The sequence below is a fragment of the Lotus japonicus genome, chromosome 4 (assembly GCF_012489685.1).
Source record: "Lotus japonicus ecotype B-129 chromosome 4, LjGifu_v1.2".
NCBI lineage: Eukaryota > Viridiplantae > Streptophyta > Magnoliopsida > Fabales > Fabaceae > Lotus > Lotus japonicus.
The window spans coordinates 46,773,928-46,786,633 of NC_080044.1; the positions used below are offsets into that span (position 1 = coordinate 46,773,928).

Sequence of the window (12,706 nt, forward strand, 5' to 3'; positions counted from 1 at the left end):
CATATTCTCAGATAACAACTTTACTAACCTGTTTTCTTGACTTGTAGTTAAATTGACACCTACTTTCAAATTTCGCTCACCAATCTGGATCGCCTTAGTTTCCTCCTCTGATGTCATCTTGTGCTCAATGAATCCATCACGAGGATCCAAAATAATGTCTGCCTTATCTACATTTACCTCATATACACGATGCCCCTCTTTCACTGCCTTCTTTCCCATGTGCCCATACTGCTTGAAACTTTCTGAATAACACTTTCGAGCAACCATTTGATCAGCCTTTAAAACTCCAACACCTCCTTTGCTCAATGGATACTTCGCTGTTAAGTGTCTTGTAGAAATGATCGCTCCCAATCTGTTTAGTGATGGCCTCCCAATGAGTACATTGTACGGCGAAGTACATTTTACTACCAAAAACTTAATAGCAAATGTCTCCGCATTCTTCCCTTCTCCAAAGACAGTCTTCAGTTCCACATACCCTCGAACAAATACTTTTTCTCCAGAAAACCCCACCAAAGAACCATCATAAGGCAACAAATTAGATTCATTTAGCCCCAACTTTTCAAAAGCGTCACCATAAATCAAATCCGCCGAGCTTCCTTGATCCAGAAGTACCCTCTCAATTTCGTAATCAGCAATTCTCAGCATTACAACAATTGGATCGTCTTCGTGAGGTTGGACTCCCTCAAAATCTCGCACAGTAAAAGTTATATCGGGTTGATTGGTTGCCCAACTTCCCCAATCGTTAGAATAAACAACATTAATGGAATGGACGTACCTCTTACGAGCTGAGTTAGTCATTCCTCCACCGCGAAATCCACCAAAAATAGAATGAATCCGCCCCTTTGCTCTTCCTTCCGATTGCCTGTCTTGACCATCACTCTCAATTTCTTTTCCATCTTCAGATCGCCTTACTGAAGTGCCTGCCTCATCGGAATTGCTTCGTCCTTCAAGCTGTTTCACACATCCAGCCTTCACCAATTTATCTATCTCTTTCTTCAGCGTGAAACAATTATCAGTATTATGTCCCGAAATCCTATGATACTCACACCACTTCTTCTTATCCACATAACCCGTTGACGGCTTTGGCTGCCGTGGAAAACGAATAACGTTCGCCTCCAAACACGTGTGCAAAGCTTCAGTCAAATTAACCGCCAAAGGTACTGCACGATCATTTTGGTTCCGAGTCCACGTCATCGAATGTCCTGGCCCACGCACTCCATACGGTTGAGCACGATTTTTGAAATTAGAACGGTTATCAAATCGGCCGTCATAACGGTTACGATTATTATACCCTGCGTTGCCACGTTCGGTCCATCCCTTCGAATATTGATCTGCAACCGCTCCCTTCTTCGCCTCAAACTGCTGCTTCTGCCCTGGAACCGCTGCATTCGGGCAGTTGTTCTTGATCTGATCACTCTGCTCCTCCCTGATGTATCCTTGTACCCTTTCGCGTAAATGCGCCATTGTCTCCACAGGTTTTCTACTCAAGTTACTGTTCAAACCACCCGGCTTCAAGCCCAATTCAAAAGTTGCAATGCAAATTTCCGGCATTTTATCCTCCAAATGAACAGATAATTGATTGAAACGCCCCATGTAAGACTGCAAAGTCTCATTTGGTCCTTGACGAACATTGAATAATGTCGCTGGAGTTACTTTTTGTGCACGACTGGTAGAAAACTGAGACAAGAATTTTGTAGATAATTCCGTGAAATTGACAATTGACCTTGACGGTAGAGTTGTAAACCAAATCATCGCCGATTTCTTAAAAGTTGATGGTAACATTTTGAACTTCAACGCGTCTGATGCGCCTACAATGACCATTTTTGTGTTGAAATACACTAAATGGTCCTTTGGATCTGAATCGCCATAGTAAGAGTCAAGCTTCAACGTCTTCAAATTGTCTGGGACGGCGGTATTCGCTATTTCCTCTGTGAAAGGTTGAAAGTCCACCACCGTCTCAGCCATTCTTTGGTCGCCCCCTCGTAAACCCTGAGTCTGATTGAGATCAGTAAGTTGATTTTGTAACTGTTGATTATGTTGACGAAGTTCATTGAGATCGTCCATGATCCGCTGAAGAACATCGGGAGGAACATCATTTTGTTGAACATGATTCCTCTCTCCGTTCGCCTCGGATCGAGTCACCATCGTGGTGAAAAACGAAGCCTAGGAAAGTATCCTTCGGCCCCACGGTGGGCGCCAATGTTCCGGTTTAGAACCACAGACTAAGGCTAACCAATTTAGAGAGCAAGCGAAAGTAAACAAAGTGAGTAAAAATGCGTGAAATGATAGGTCCCTGCCGCTTGGGCGGTCCTCTTTTATTTATAGCTTGGGTTTTGATCCGGTTGGATCATGGGTTACCCGGCCCATTTAATACATAATTTGGTCAGCCCAATTACTAAATACATTGATCAGCCCATACCAGACCAATAGGAAAACAGAACAAAGGCTACCAGAAAAAAGAAAGAAAACAGAAGAAAGAAAAAGACCAAGATGCGACTGGTTTGGCAAATGAGAGATCCCAGGCAGCACTGAAGAAAGAAAAAGACCGAGAAAACTGAACAAAGCATCAAGCTTTAAAACCAACTCAATTTTTTTTTTGCCTTCCCCAAGGAGACTAAAATAAATTATGATGCTTTGTTCAGTTTCTATCTCGGTTTCCAACCTTATTTTTCCAGTTTCTATCTCGGTTTTCCAACATCTCTCTCCCACTCCAAACCCTTCTAATTTCTGGTGCTTTGTTCCAAGACAAGGCAATTCAATTGTTCCTTTGGAAATGCAATCTATATCCCTTTTCTCTCCTTATAAAAGCCCTTCATATGGTTAAATTCTCTCATTCATCTACTGCTTGATCTTTAGCATTCGAACTGAGTTTAATCCGTCAATTTCTTTGTCATGGCATTTAAGCTTGATGATCTCTCCACTATTGATTCCTCAAAAGGGTCTTGGAACATTGTCGTTAAGGTCATTCGTTTGTGGATTAGTCCCAGTTTTGGTGGTGGGAAGCTCCCATTTTCAATGGAAATGGTCCTCATGGATGCTAAGGTTCTCTTTTCTAATTTCCTTTTCAATTATGGCTGTTTCTTATTTTTTTTTTTCCATTTTTTTCTAACTTATTTCCTCTCACAATGCAGGGTTCTAAGTTTCATGTGTCTGTTAAGAAGACGCTGGTGTATAAGTTCCAACCTCTTTTAACTGAGGGTCGGGTCTATAATATCTCATATTTTGGTGTCGGCGAGAATAGTGGTGATTTTAAAACAACTTCCCATCCATTCAAATTGAATTTTCATATGCATACCTCTGTGAGACTGGAAACCAAAACAGTGATTACAAAGAGTCCCTACTCTTTCACTCCTTTATCTGACATTATGTTCAAAGATCCTGATTCCTCCTTTTTAGTTGGCATTTTTTCTCTTCTTTTCTTACTCTATTTCTGTATCTATCTTTGACCTTTCTTTCCTGACATTGAATTTTCTATGTGCAGATGTGATTGGAATTTTAACAGGCTCAACTGCAGAGCAAGAGTTTGAAAAGAACGGTAAAATTGAAAAGAGAGTCACTATTGAGCTAGATCAGGAAGGGTAAGTATTCAATTTATTCCCTTTTTTAATCATTGTTTTTTTATTTCTTCATTTCTATTTATTAATTTTTATTTCTGATGAACTTAGGGTTAGGATGGAATGTTGTTTTTTTAGGAAATATGTTCCTCAAATCATGGGCCAATTAGCATCTGGAGACATGACCAATATGGTTGTTTTGGTCAATTTTGCAAAGATTAAGCCGTTCAGAGGTTGTCTAAATTCATTTTTTAAATTATTAATCCTCTTTTATTCTTATATTTACCGTGAATTTTCCTTCCATTCATATTGGGAGTCCAAGTATTCAGAATGTCTATGGTGCTACTCAAATATTATTCAATCCAGATATTGAGGAATTTGCTCCTCTTCGTGAAAGGTTAGGGTTTATATCTACGAATCTATTTAAATTTTGTCAGATTCTCTATTTGTTTTAGTCTTTTATTAAATTTTCCATTGTTTTATTATGTCTGTTACTGAATTACTTTGTTATGGCTAGGTTTTTTGCTATGAATGATCCTTCTCTACAAGTTCTTAGCCAACTTCAGGATTCTGCAAAATTGTCTATGGAGGAAGATTTTTTAACTAATACATAAGGGAAGAACATTGATCAGATTAAAGATTTATCTGAGGTTTGATGAACAATAGTTTTAATTTGATTTTTTTTTGTATTAGTTTTTACTTTATCATATTATTAATATATTCTCTTATTTTTCTGGGTGCAGAAATCTAATTGCACTGTTCTAGCTTCTGTTATGTTCATTTGTAAGGGTTCCTAGTGGTATCCGGCTTGCAAATGTAACAGGAAGGTTTATCTTGCTGATGATATGTATTTCTGTGAAAACTGTGTCCGTCACGTAGTGAATCCAATTCTAAAATTCAAGTTGCAATTAAGGGTAATGGACCAAACCGAATCTACTACATGTGTTGTTTTTTGACCAAGAAGCTGCATCATTGCTTAGTGTTCTCGCCAAGAACATAGAATCAAGGCATAGTGCCAAGAGTGTGTGGAATGTGATCGGAGATTTTAGAGAGATGAGCTCTTAACTGCTTAGAGAGAGAAAATATAATTGAATTTCAATATTGTTATTGCCAAATGAGCCAAGAGTCCCTTACAATTGGTGACCGTCCCCTATTTATAGATTTGGGGTTGGGCTTTCGTGCCTTTAATCTGTCTAAATGGGCAGGTTGGGCCTTGGGGAGAGCGGCCCAAGGTCCAGGCATGTTCCGCGCCTAAGGCTGAGTCCCCTGGGCGAGGGACCCTGGGGTCTCGCCCAGTCCACAAGTCCACAAGACACCGAGCTCGAAGCATGAGAGCTAAGTGTGTCTTTAAACAGAAGAAACCAAGGCGAGGACTATGAAAGACTAAACAATGATAAAACCTAAAGTTTTTAACAAAATGAAAAAACAATTGCCACCATGGCCGGGAGAATAAAGTCAATAAATCTTCGTATTCCAAACTTTTCGCTGCACCACCCCTTTCCTAGGCAAACTGAGTCCACAAGCAGTCCCAGGGCGATGACACTTGACCTGCTCGCCTTGCCAACACTGCGCACGTGCCCTAAATCGTGACACTTTGACAGGTGTCGTGCGTTTGCCACGCGTTGCGCCCTGAAGTAGTTTTTAAGTCAGCAAATCCACTGAATCTCAACTGCCACTTTTGAAATGTCTTTTCGAATCTTCAGTGAACCCTGCCAACCCGAATTTCAACCAATAAGTTTCCTTTACAGTGCCTTCCATTTAATGCGCCACGTCAAACCCTGACATTTTTAAATTTGAACCAATCAACATTAACGGCTACAACTTTTCGCCTAACACGCTGCCTTTACTTTCTACTTTCCCATCCTTTAAATTCTCTTCCCCACATTTCCCCTCCTTCCCTGTTAACTATCTCCTCACTCGCTCCTGATTCCTGTGCCGGCTTCCCTTACTAATCCTGCGAATCCCTTGCTCTGCTCCCTGCTCTTTCGTCCACAACCCCACCTCTGGTTAGTTCTTTTCCCTTCTCCTTCTTATTTTTGATGTTCTCCACAGGGGCTCTGTCCTCTCTCGAGGAAATCAAGGCTCACCGCTTGGCAACCTTCGCCACTCTTCCCCCTTGTCACGGAGGCACCCAACCAAGAAATCCTCGACCAATCATCTGAACTGTCAACCAGCGAATTTGTCTATAACCTCGCTAATCGAGTCGGTGGGTTTTGCTACTCCTCCTTGCTAAATGACCTCCTTCGCACCACCGGCTGTCAAGAACAAGAACGCCCTTGGCAGCACCGAGAGTTTAACGACCTCAGATACTCTCACTTTTTCTTCATCCATGAATACCTATTCCTTGACCTGAACATAAAACTTCCCTTCTCACCTTTCCTTATCCTCATGTTGCGCAACATTAACGTTTCCCCTTGCCAACTTCACCCCTGCTCCTAGGCCTACCTACGATGTTTCGAGATCCTTTGCCACAGTGTTGATGTTGCGCCTTTTCCTGCCCTTTTTTCCCTCCTTTTTGAGGTGGATCTTCGAGGATCTCAAGGTTGGGTCGTCTTGGTCCCTCGGCCCGGTCGAGAACGATTTGTCCCTTACGGGGCGGGCTCAGAATCTTATCTTGCTCGGAGATACTTCCGAGTCGTCATCCATCCTGCTTACCCCTCATTATTCACGGAGAGGGGAGGAGAAACCCTTTTCCCTCTTTACTAGACCTCGTCCCCTCGATCTTTAAATAGCCCCCATACCATGTCCCATTCTCCTCGAGACAATATCTCCCTGGAAACCTTACTTCAACTTCCGCTCCTGAATTATATTGACCTGCTTAATGCCCCCCAGGATCTAAATTGCTTCCCCGATTAGGTCCTGATTCCTGTATGTTTGTCGCTTACTTTCTTCCTCGCCTTTCCCCCTGATGACTGTTTTTCTTTTCCTTTTTCAGGTAAAACGATGAAGTTCTCTACCGCTGAGTTGTTGAACGCCTTTGTTCTTAACAGCTCCAAAGCCTCCCCCTCTGCCCGTGCTGGGGAGAAAAGACAGAGCTCGCCGGCGGACAAAGGTGCCCTAAAGAAGAATAAGGCGAGTGAGGCGAACCCCTCCGTTATCTCCCCTGTTTTTGGTGAAGAGGGCATCATTCCCGCCCCTTGTACCTCTTCAGATGCGAGCAAGTCTCCTGCAGCTGATCACCAGGGCGAGGCGAACGCCTCTGCTACAGCTCATACCTCGCCGTCTGGCAACTGCCCAAACTCTCCCACCAATGTTTTACTAACCCCTCCTTCTCCAAAGAATGTCAATGAGGAGGAGGAACTCTCGCCCGATCGCCCGAAGGGCCCCTCCAGCGACTCCAACTCCGATCCATTTTCCTTCCTTCTTTCTCATCCATATCTTGAGAAATTGAGGGAAATTCCCAGCCAGAATCCGTAAGATGTGCCTCAGGAAGTTGTGTCGAATCTTCTCCGCGCGGGTTGCCTGTTTGCTCAGGTAGCCTGGCAGGCTCGACCCCTATCTGGAACTGCCGGGCTTCGCCAGGAAGTGGAGACTCTGCGCGCCGCCAGCCTTCGATTCGATGAAACTTGCTCCAACCTACACCGCCAGCTAGCTTTTGAAGCAGAGAAGACGTCAAAGATGCAAAAGAAACTTGCTGAGGCGAAGCTGGCGCGGGCCGTGGCGGATGAGAAAGAAGAGCATCTGGAAACCAAGATTAACGAACTCAAGCAGGCCCTTGATGCTAAAGATGTCGCCCTTGCTGCTCAAGAGAAAAATCTTTCCAGCAAGGAAGAAGAGATTGCCCAGCTGCGCAAGGATTTATCGGATAGGCGCAAGGCTCTTGCCGACGCTTGCTCTGATCTAGAGTCCAAGTGCAAACTCCTGGCCGAGAAGGATGCTCAAACCAAGATTCTAGAAGAGCAAATGAAGAACGACGCAGCCCAGACAGCAGCTGTTGAACGCATCCGGGGCTTCCTGATCGCCAAGACTCAAGTCAAGCATCTTCGTTCTGATGTCAACCTTGACTCTTTGGGAGTTTTTAAGAAGATTACACCCGCTGGGCTGGAAGGTGCTGAAGAACCTCCGGGGGTTGCTGGCGTTGACCTAGGAGATGCTGTTCAACCAGAAATGAAAACATAGATAGAAACAATGCTTCTTTATTTATTTGGATTACTGTATTTTAACTTTAAGTTGACTCATTTCAGTTTTTACTTATCTTTTTGTTTTATGCATGGTTTAATGTTTTCCTGATTTTTATTCCCTTGTTTCCCCCGCTTGTTTATTAATTTCTGAATTATGTCTGACGACATTGATGGTGTGCTGGGTTCAACTAGGGCTCTTGGCTCAGTTTCTGAACTGAGGCTTTCGTTCACACGCATATTTCTCGTAAGATCAAGTGTGGCCTCGCCAGCCTTATTAGGCGAGGACTTATAATTGCTCAGGGCCCAATGGCCATATGGGTTTACCCGAGTCTTTTGAGCCTAGTTTGAACAATGCTCGCCCATATTTCAGGGAGATTATCGGGATAAGAAGCTTATCCGCACACATCGCCGACGAGTGACAGCGAGCTGCGTCGGACTTTCCGGAGCAATCCCCAGACATCAAGGTCGTGTTGGGATTGCCACCTTCAGGAAATTTTTCCCACCGAGCCCTCGCCGCAATTCAGTGTGATTGAAATTGCTGGATACAATTTTTGTATTTTCAATCAGACGTGATAGTCAACAAACTTCCGAGATGGAGAATAAGAACGTGTCTTTGTTTTTACCATTCAGGCACTTTTGGCCGACAATTTCTTCGAACAAAGTACAAAAGGATTTTCCCTCGCCGAGTCTGCTGCCGATTTTGCATCGGATTCAGCGTTTTTGTTGATCTCGTTAGCTGTAGTAGTATTTCAGACTGACAGCGTTCCATGATCTTGGCATCCGCTTCCCATCCAAGCTTTCCAGGTGATAAGCTCCCTTTCCTAGGACCTTCAAGATTCTGTAGGGTCCCTCCCAGATTGGGCTTAACTTGTTTCCCGTGACCCCTGTCCGTTTCTTAAGCACCAAATCCCCTGCTTGCATTTCTCTTTGTCGCACCTTCGTGTCATACTTAGCCGCTGCTCGTTGTTTCATTGCCGCTTCCCTTAGGCGAGCTTCGTCGCGTGTCTCTGACAGCAGGTCCAACTCCATCGCCATATTTGAAGCATTCTTGCCCTCAAACTTCGGCGCTGTTCGCCATGAGCTGTTGTCGATCTCAAGGGGGAGCATAGCATCCGCCCCGTATGTCATCCTGAACGGTGTTTCTCTTGTAGACGAATGTTGCGTCGTGTTATATGACCAAATCACAATCGGAAGTTCATCCAACCAGGCCCCCTTGGCATCTGAGAGTCGGCGTTTCAATCCTCGCAAGATGACTTTGTTCGCCGACTCCGCCTGACCGTTGGTTTGAGGCTGCTCTACCGACGAAAATCTCCTCTGGATCCTCATTTCCTTACAAAATTCCTTAGTCTGATTGCTTGCAAATTACGTCCCATTGTCCGAGACGATCGCCCTTGGCACTCCGAATCGACACACGATCCTTTTCCAATAAAAACTTATTATCTTGGCTGTTGTTATGCTTGCTAAAGGTTCAGCCTCTATCCATTTAGTAAAGTAGTCCACCGCCACGAGAATGAACTTCATTTGCGATCTGGCAGTGGGAAAAGGCCCGACAAGATCAACTCCCCACATGGCGAAGGGCCAAGGGGAACTAATCGTGGCCAATTGCTCCGGCGGGGCTCTGGGTAAATCCGCGAATTATTGACATTTCTCGCACTTCCTTACAAATTCTGCACAGTCCTTTCTTATCGTGGGCCAATAAAAACCTGCCCTGAGGACTTTACCCGCTAGAGACCGTCCCCCAATGTGACTTGCGCAAACCCCTTCGTGAACCTCTGTCATAACATCCTCATACTTTTCTAGTGGTAGGCACCTTAAGAGGGGCGAAGTGAATCCTCGCCGAAAAAGGATGCCATCGAGCAACGTGTAGTGCCCTGGTTCTCTCCTTTGAGCCTTTCAGTACTTCACTACATCGCCTGGCACACCCGCCAAGATATCAATGATGGGGTTCATCCAAGTTTCCTGGCGATCGACTGAGGCTACCAGTTCTCCCTTTATGCTAGGGTTGGTGAGTGTTTCCTGAATCACGTTTCGGTTATTCCCGGGTTTTCTGGTGCTAGCCAACTTCCCCGTCTACCTCCTGAAGGATTACCGAGCTGATCGCGTGGTCTCCCACAGAGAAGTACAAGTGTAGGGGAAGACCCTGGACGGGCTTCGAGAGAACAGGTGGTGCTGACAACATTTCCTTGAGGCGAGTAAAAGCTTCTTCACATTCTGAACTCCACTTGAACGCTGCGTTCTTCTTAAGGCATTTGAAGAACGGAGCTGACTTATTACCCGAATGAGGAAGAAATCGAGACAAAGCTGCGATTCGCCCGGTTAGCCGCTACACCTCTTTCACATTGCTTGGGCTCTTCATCTCCCGTATCGCCTTGCACTTGTCCGGGTTAATCTCAATCCCCCTTGACGTGATCATGAAACCTAAGAATTTACCCCCTTGTATTCCGAAAGAACATTTCTCCGGATTGAGCCTCATGTCGTGTTCTCGGATTTTGCCAAAGGCTTTCGATAGGTCCTCGTGGTGAGTCGACCCCAAAACTGACTTAACGATCATGTCGTCGACGTATACTTCCATATTCCTTCCTACTTGCCCCTCAAACACCCTATCCATCAGTCGTTGATACGTCGCCCCCGCGTTTTTCAATCCGAAAGGCATGGTCTGATAACAGTAATTTACCCTTGCAGTCATGAAAGCCGTTTTATCTTCGTCCGATGGATGCATTTTGATTTGATGGTACCCTGAGTAGGCATCCATTAAACTCAGAAGTTCATTCCCCGAGGCTCCATCCACCTGTTTATCTATACTAGGTAAAGGGTAGGAATCTTTCGGACATGCCTTATTTAGGTCTGTGTAATCCACACACATTCGCCATTTTCCGTTTGCTTTCTTGACCATTACCACGTTTGCCAACCAGGTAGGGTACTTGATTTCGCGAATAAAATCCGCTGCAAGTAGCTTGTTCACCTCTTGCTTGGTCGTCTTCTCCTTCTCATCGCCCATTCGTCGCCGAGTCTGGGTCACTGGCTTCGCCCCTGGATTCAGTGCTAATTTATGACAAATGAAATTTGGGTCTATCCCAGGCATATCCCTGTGACTCCAAGCGAAAAGGTCTAGGTTCTCTCCCAACAACTTTGACAACCTCTACTCTTGGCTTTCACTTAACCTGGTCCCTATTTTGAGTATCTTCTCGCCGAACCTCAACTCTTTGGTTTCCTCTATCGGGGTGGATCTATTGACTCGCCCCTCGCCCCTTGGATCCAAGCTTTCGTCCGGAGCCTCTACTTCATTACAACGATGTCCTGTTGAGGCGTTCTTCTTACCATACCGATCCACAGCGTTACAATAACACTCTCTTGCAACCCTTTGGTCCACCACAATCCGTCCTATTCGCCCGCTCGCCAACGGGTACTTTATTGCTAGATGAGCTGTTGATATCACTGCACACAGACGGTTTAAAGTGTTCCTTCCAATGATCGCGTTGTATGACCCTTCCGCCTCTAAAACCAAGTATTTTACTGTTAGTTTTTTGGCATTCTCGCCCTCGCCGAATATGGTATCAAGATCTATGACTCCTTTAACCCACACTCGTTCGCCCGCGAATCCTACCAAGGTCCCTTCATACGGGGTAAGGTCACCTTCCCTTATTCCAAGCTGCGCAAACGCCCCGCCGTAGATGATATCTGCTGAACTCCCCTGGTCCAAGAGCGTTCGTTGTACGTCGAAGTGGTTAACCCGAAGGGAGATCACGATCGGGTCGTCTAAGTGTGGTTTTAACCCGAAGAAATCAGCGGGTGAAAATGTGATGTCCGGATGCTGAAAACCTAAAGGTGCTTCCACAACCGCATTCACCGTTCTAAGATATCGCTTGCGCGCTGCACTAGTGATTCCTCCTCCGCTAAAGCCTCCGGCGATTGTGCCTATTTCTCCGATCGTAGGAGGTTTATTACGCTGCGCCTTAACAGTCTTTCCTGTTGTGATCAATTTCTCAACCGCATGCTGTAAAGCTCTGCACTTCCCGGTATCATGACCAGAAACTTGGTGATAAGCACACCACTCTCCCGTCACCCTACTCTTCGCCGAAGAAGACTCTAACTTCCTCCTGGAACCTCGGTAGCTTTCCCTGTATAATCCGCTAGGTCCTAACGCCGCGTCCATTACGGTAACTGCCTCATCCTGTTGTTCCAAACGAACAACGACTTCACATATCAACTTTTGCCAACTTCCGCTAGCCTCCAACTCCGGAAATCGCGTGCTTACGCCTGCTGGCACTTGCTCGTCTTGTTCCTGCGTGCTTACGCCTTGCGTTGGCTGATCGCGCACACGCTTTAATTGTCCTCCTCGCAATAGATGATATCCTTCCATCGTACCGATTCCAATAATGGTTCCTATCAACTCAAGAAAATTATACAAGAGATTTTACACCTTCCTTCAAATCGTGATCCACGTTGTCCGGGAATTGAAATCTACCGATCCCCACAGACGACGCCAATGTTCTCGCCAAGAACATAGAATCAAGGCATAGTGCCAAGAGTGTGTGGAATGTGATCAGAGATTTTAGAGAGATGAGCTCTTAACTGCTTAGAGAGAGAAAATATAACTGAATTTCAATATTGTTATTGTCAAATGAGCCAAGAGTCCCTTACAATTGGTGACTGTCCCCTATTTATAGATTTGGGGTTGGGCCTTCGTGCCTTTAATCTGTCTAAATGGGCCGGTTGGGCCTTGGGGAGAGCGACCCAAGGTCCAGGCATGTTCCGCGCCTAAGGCTGAGTCCCCTGGGCGAGGGACCCTGGGGTCTCACCCAGTCCACTTAGCAAACCATGTTCTGCCTTTGTGGATGCTTCTACCAAGGTTTGTCTATATGTTTTTTAGACTGAGTAATTTCATGTTATTTTTTATTCTTTTTAAATTTGCTTATTGTGTTTATTTATGTTGTAGAATCCTGCTGATTCTGAAGTACCTTCAGATATCTTATCATTGACTGATAGACAGTTTTTATTCAAGATTGAGGTCAATAATAGTTCAAATAGCAA

At 45.0% G+C, this 12,706-nt stretch overlaps 1 protein-coding gene across 1 annotated transcript; it reads left to right on the top strand.

The window, feature by feature from the left end:
• The first annotated feature begins 2,892 nt into the window (after positions 1-2,892).
• On the top strand, positions 2,893-6,971 carry LOC130712834 (replication protein A 70 kDa DNA-binding subunit B-like). The gene is made up of 8 exons (XM_057562652.1): positions 2,893-3,042; positions 3,132-3,399; positions 3,482-3,578; positions 3,666-3,786; positions 3,866-3,951; positions 4,072-4,134; positions 4,343-4,401; positions 6,490-6,971. The coding sequence occupies exons 1-8, from the start codon at positions 2,893-2,895 to the stop codon at positions 6,969-6,971; spliced, it is 1,326 nt and encodes a 441-aa protein (XP_057418635.1).
• Positions 6,972-12,706: the final 5,735 nt, after the last annotated feature.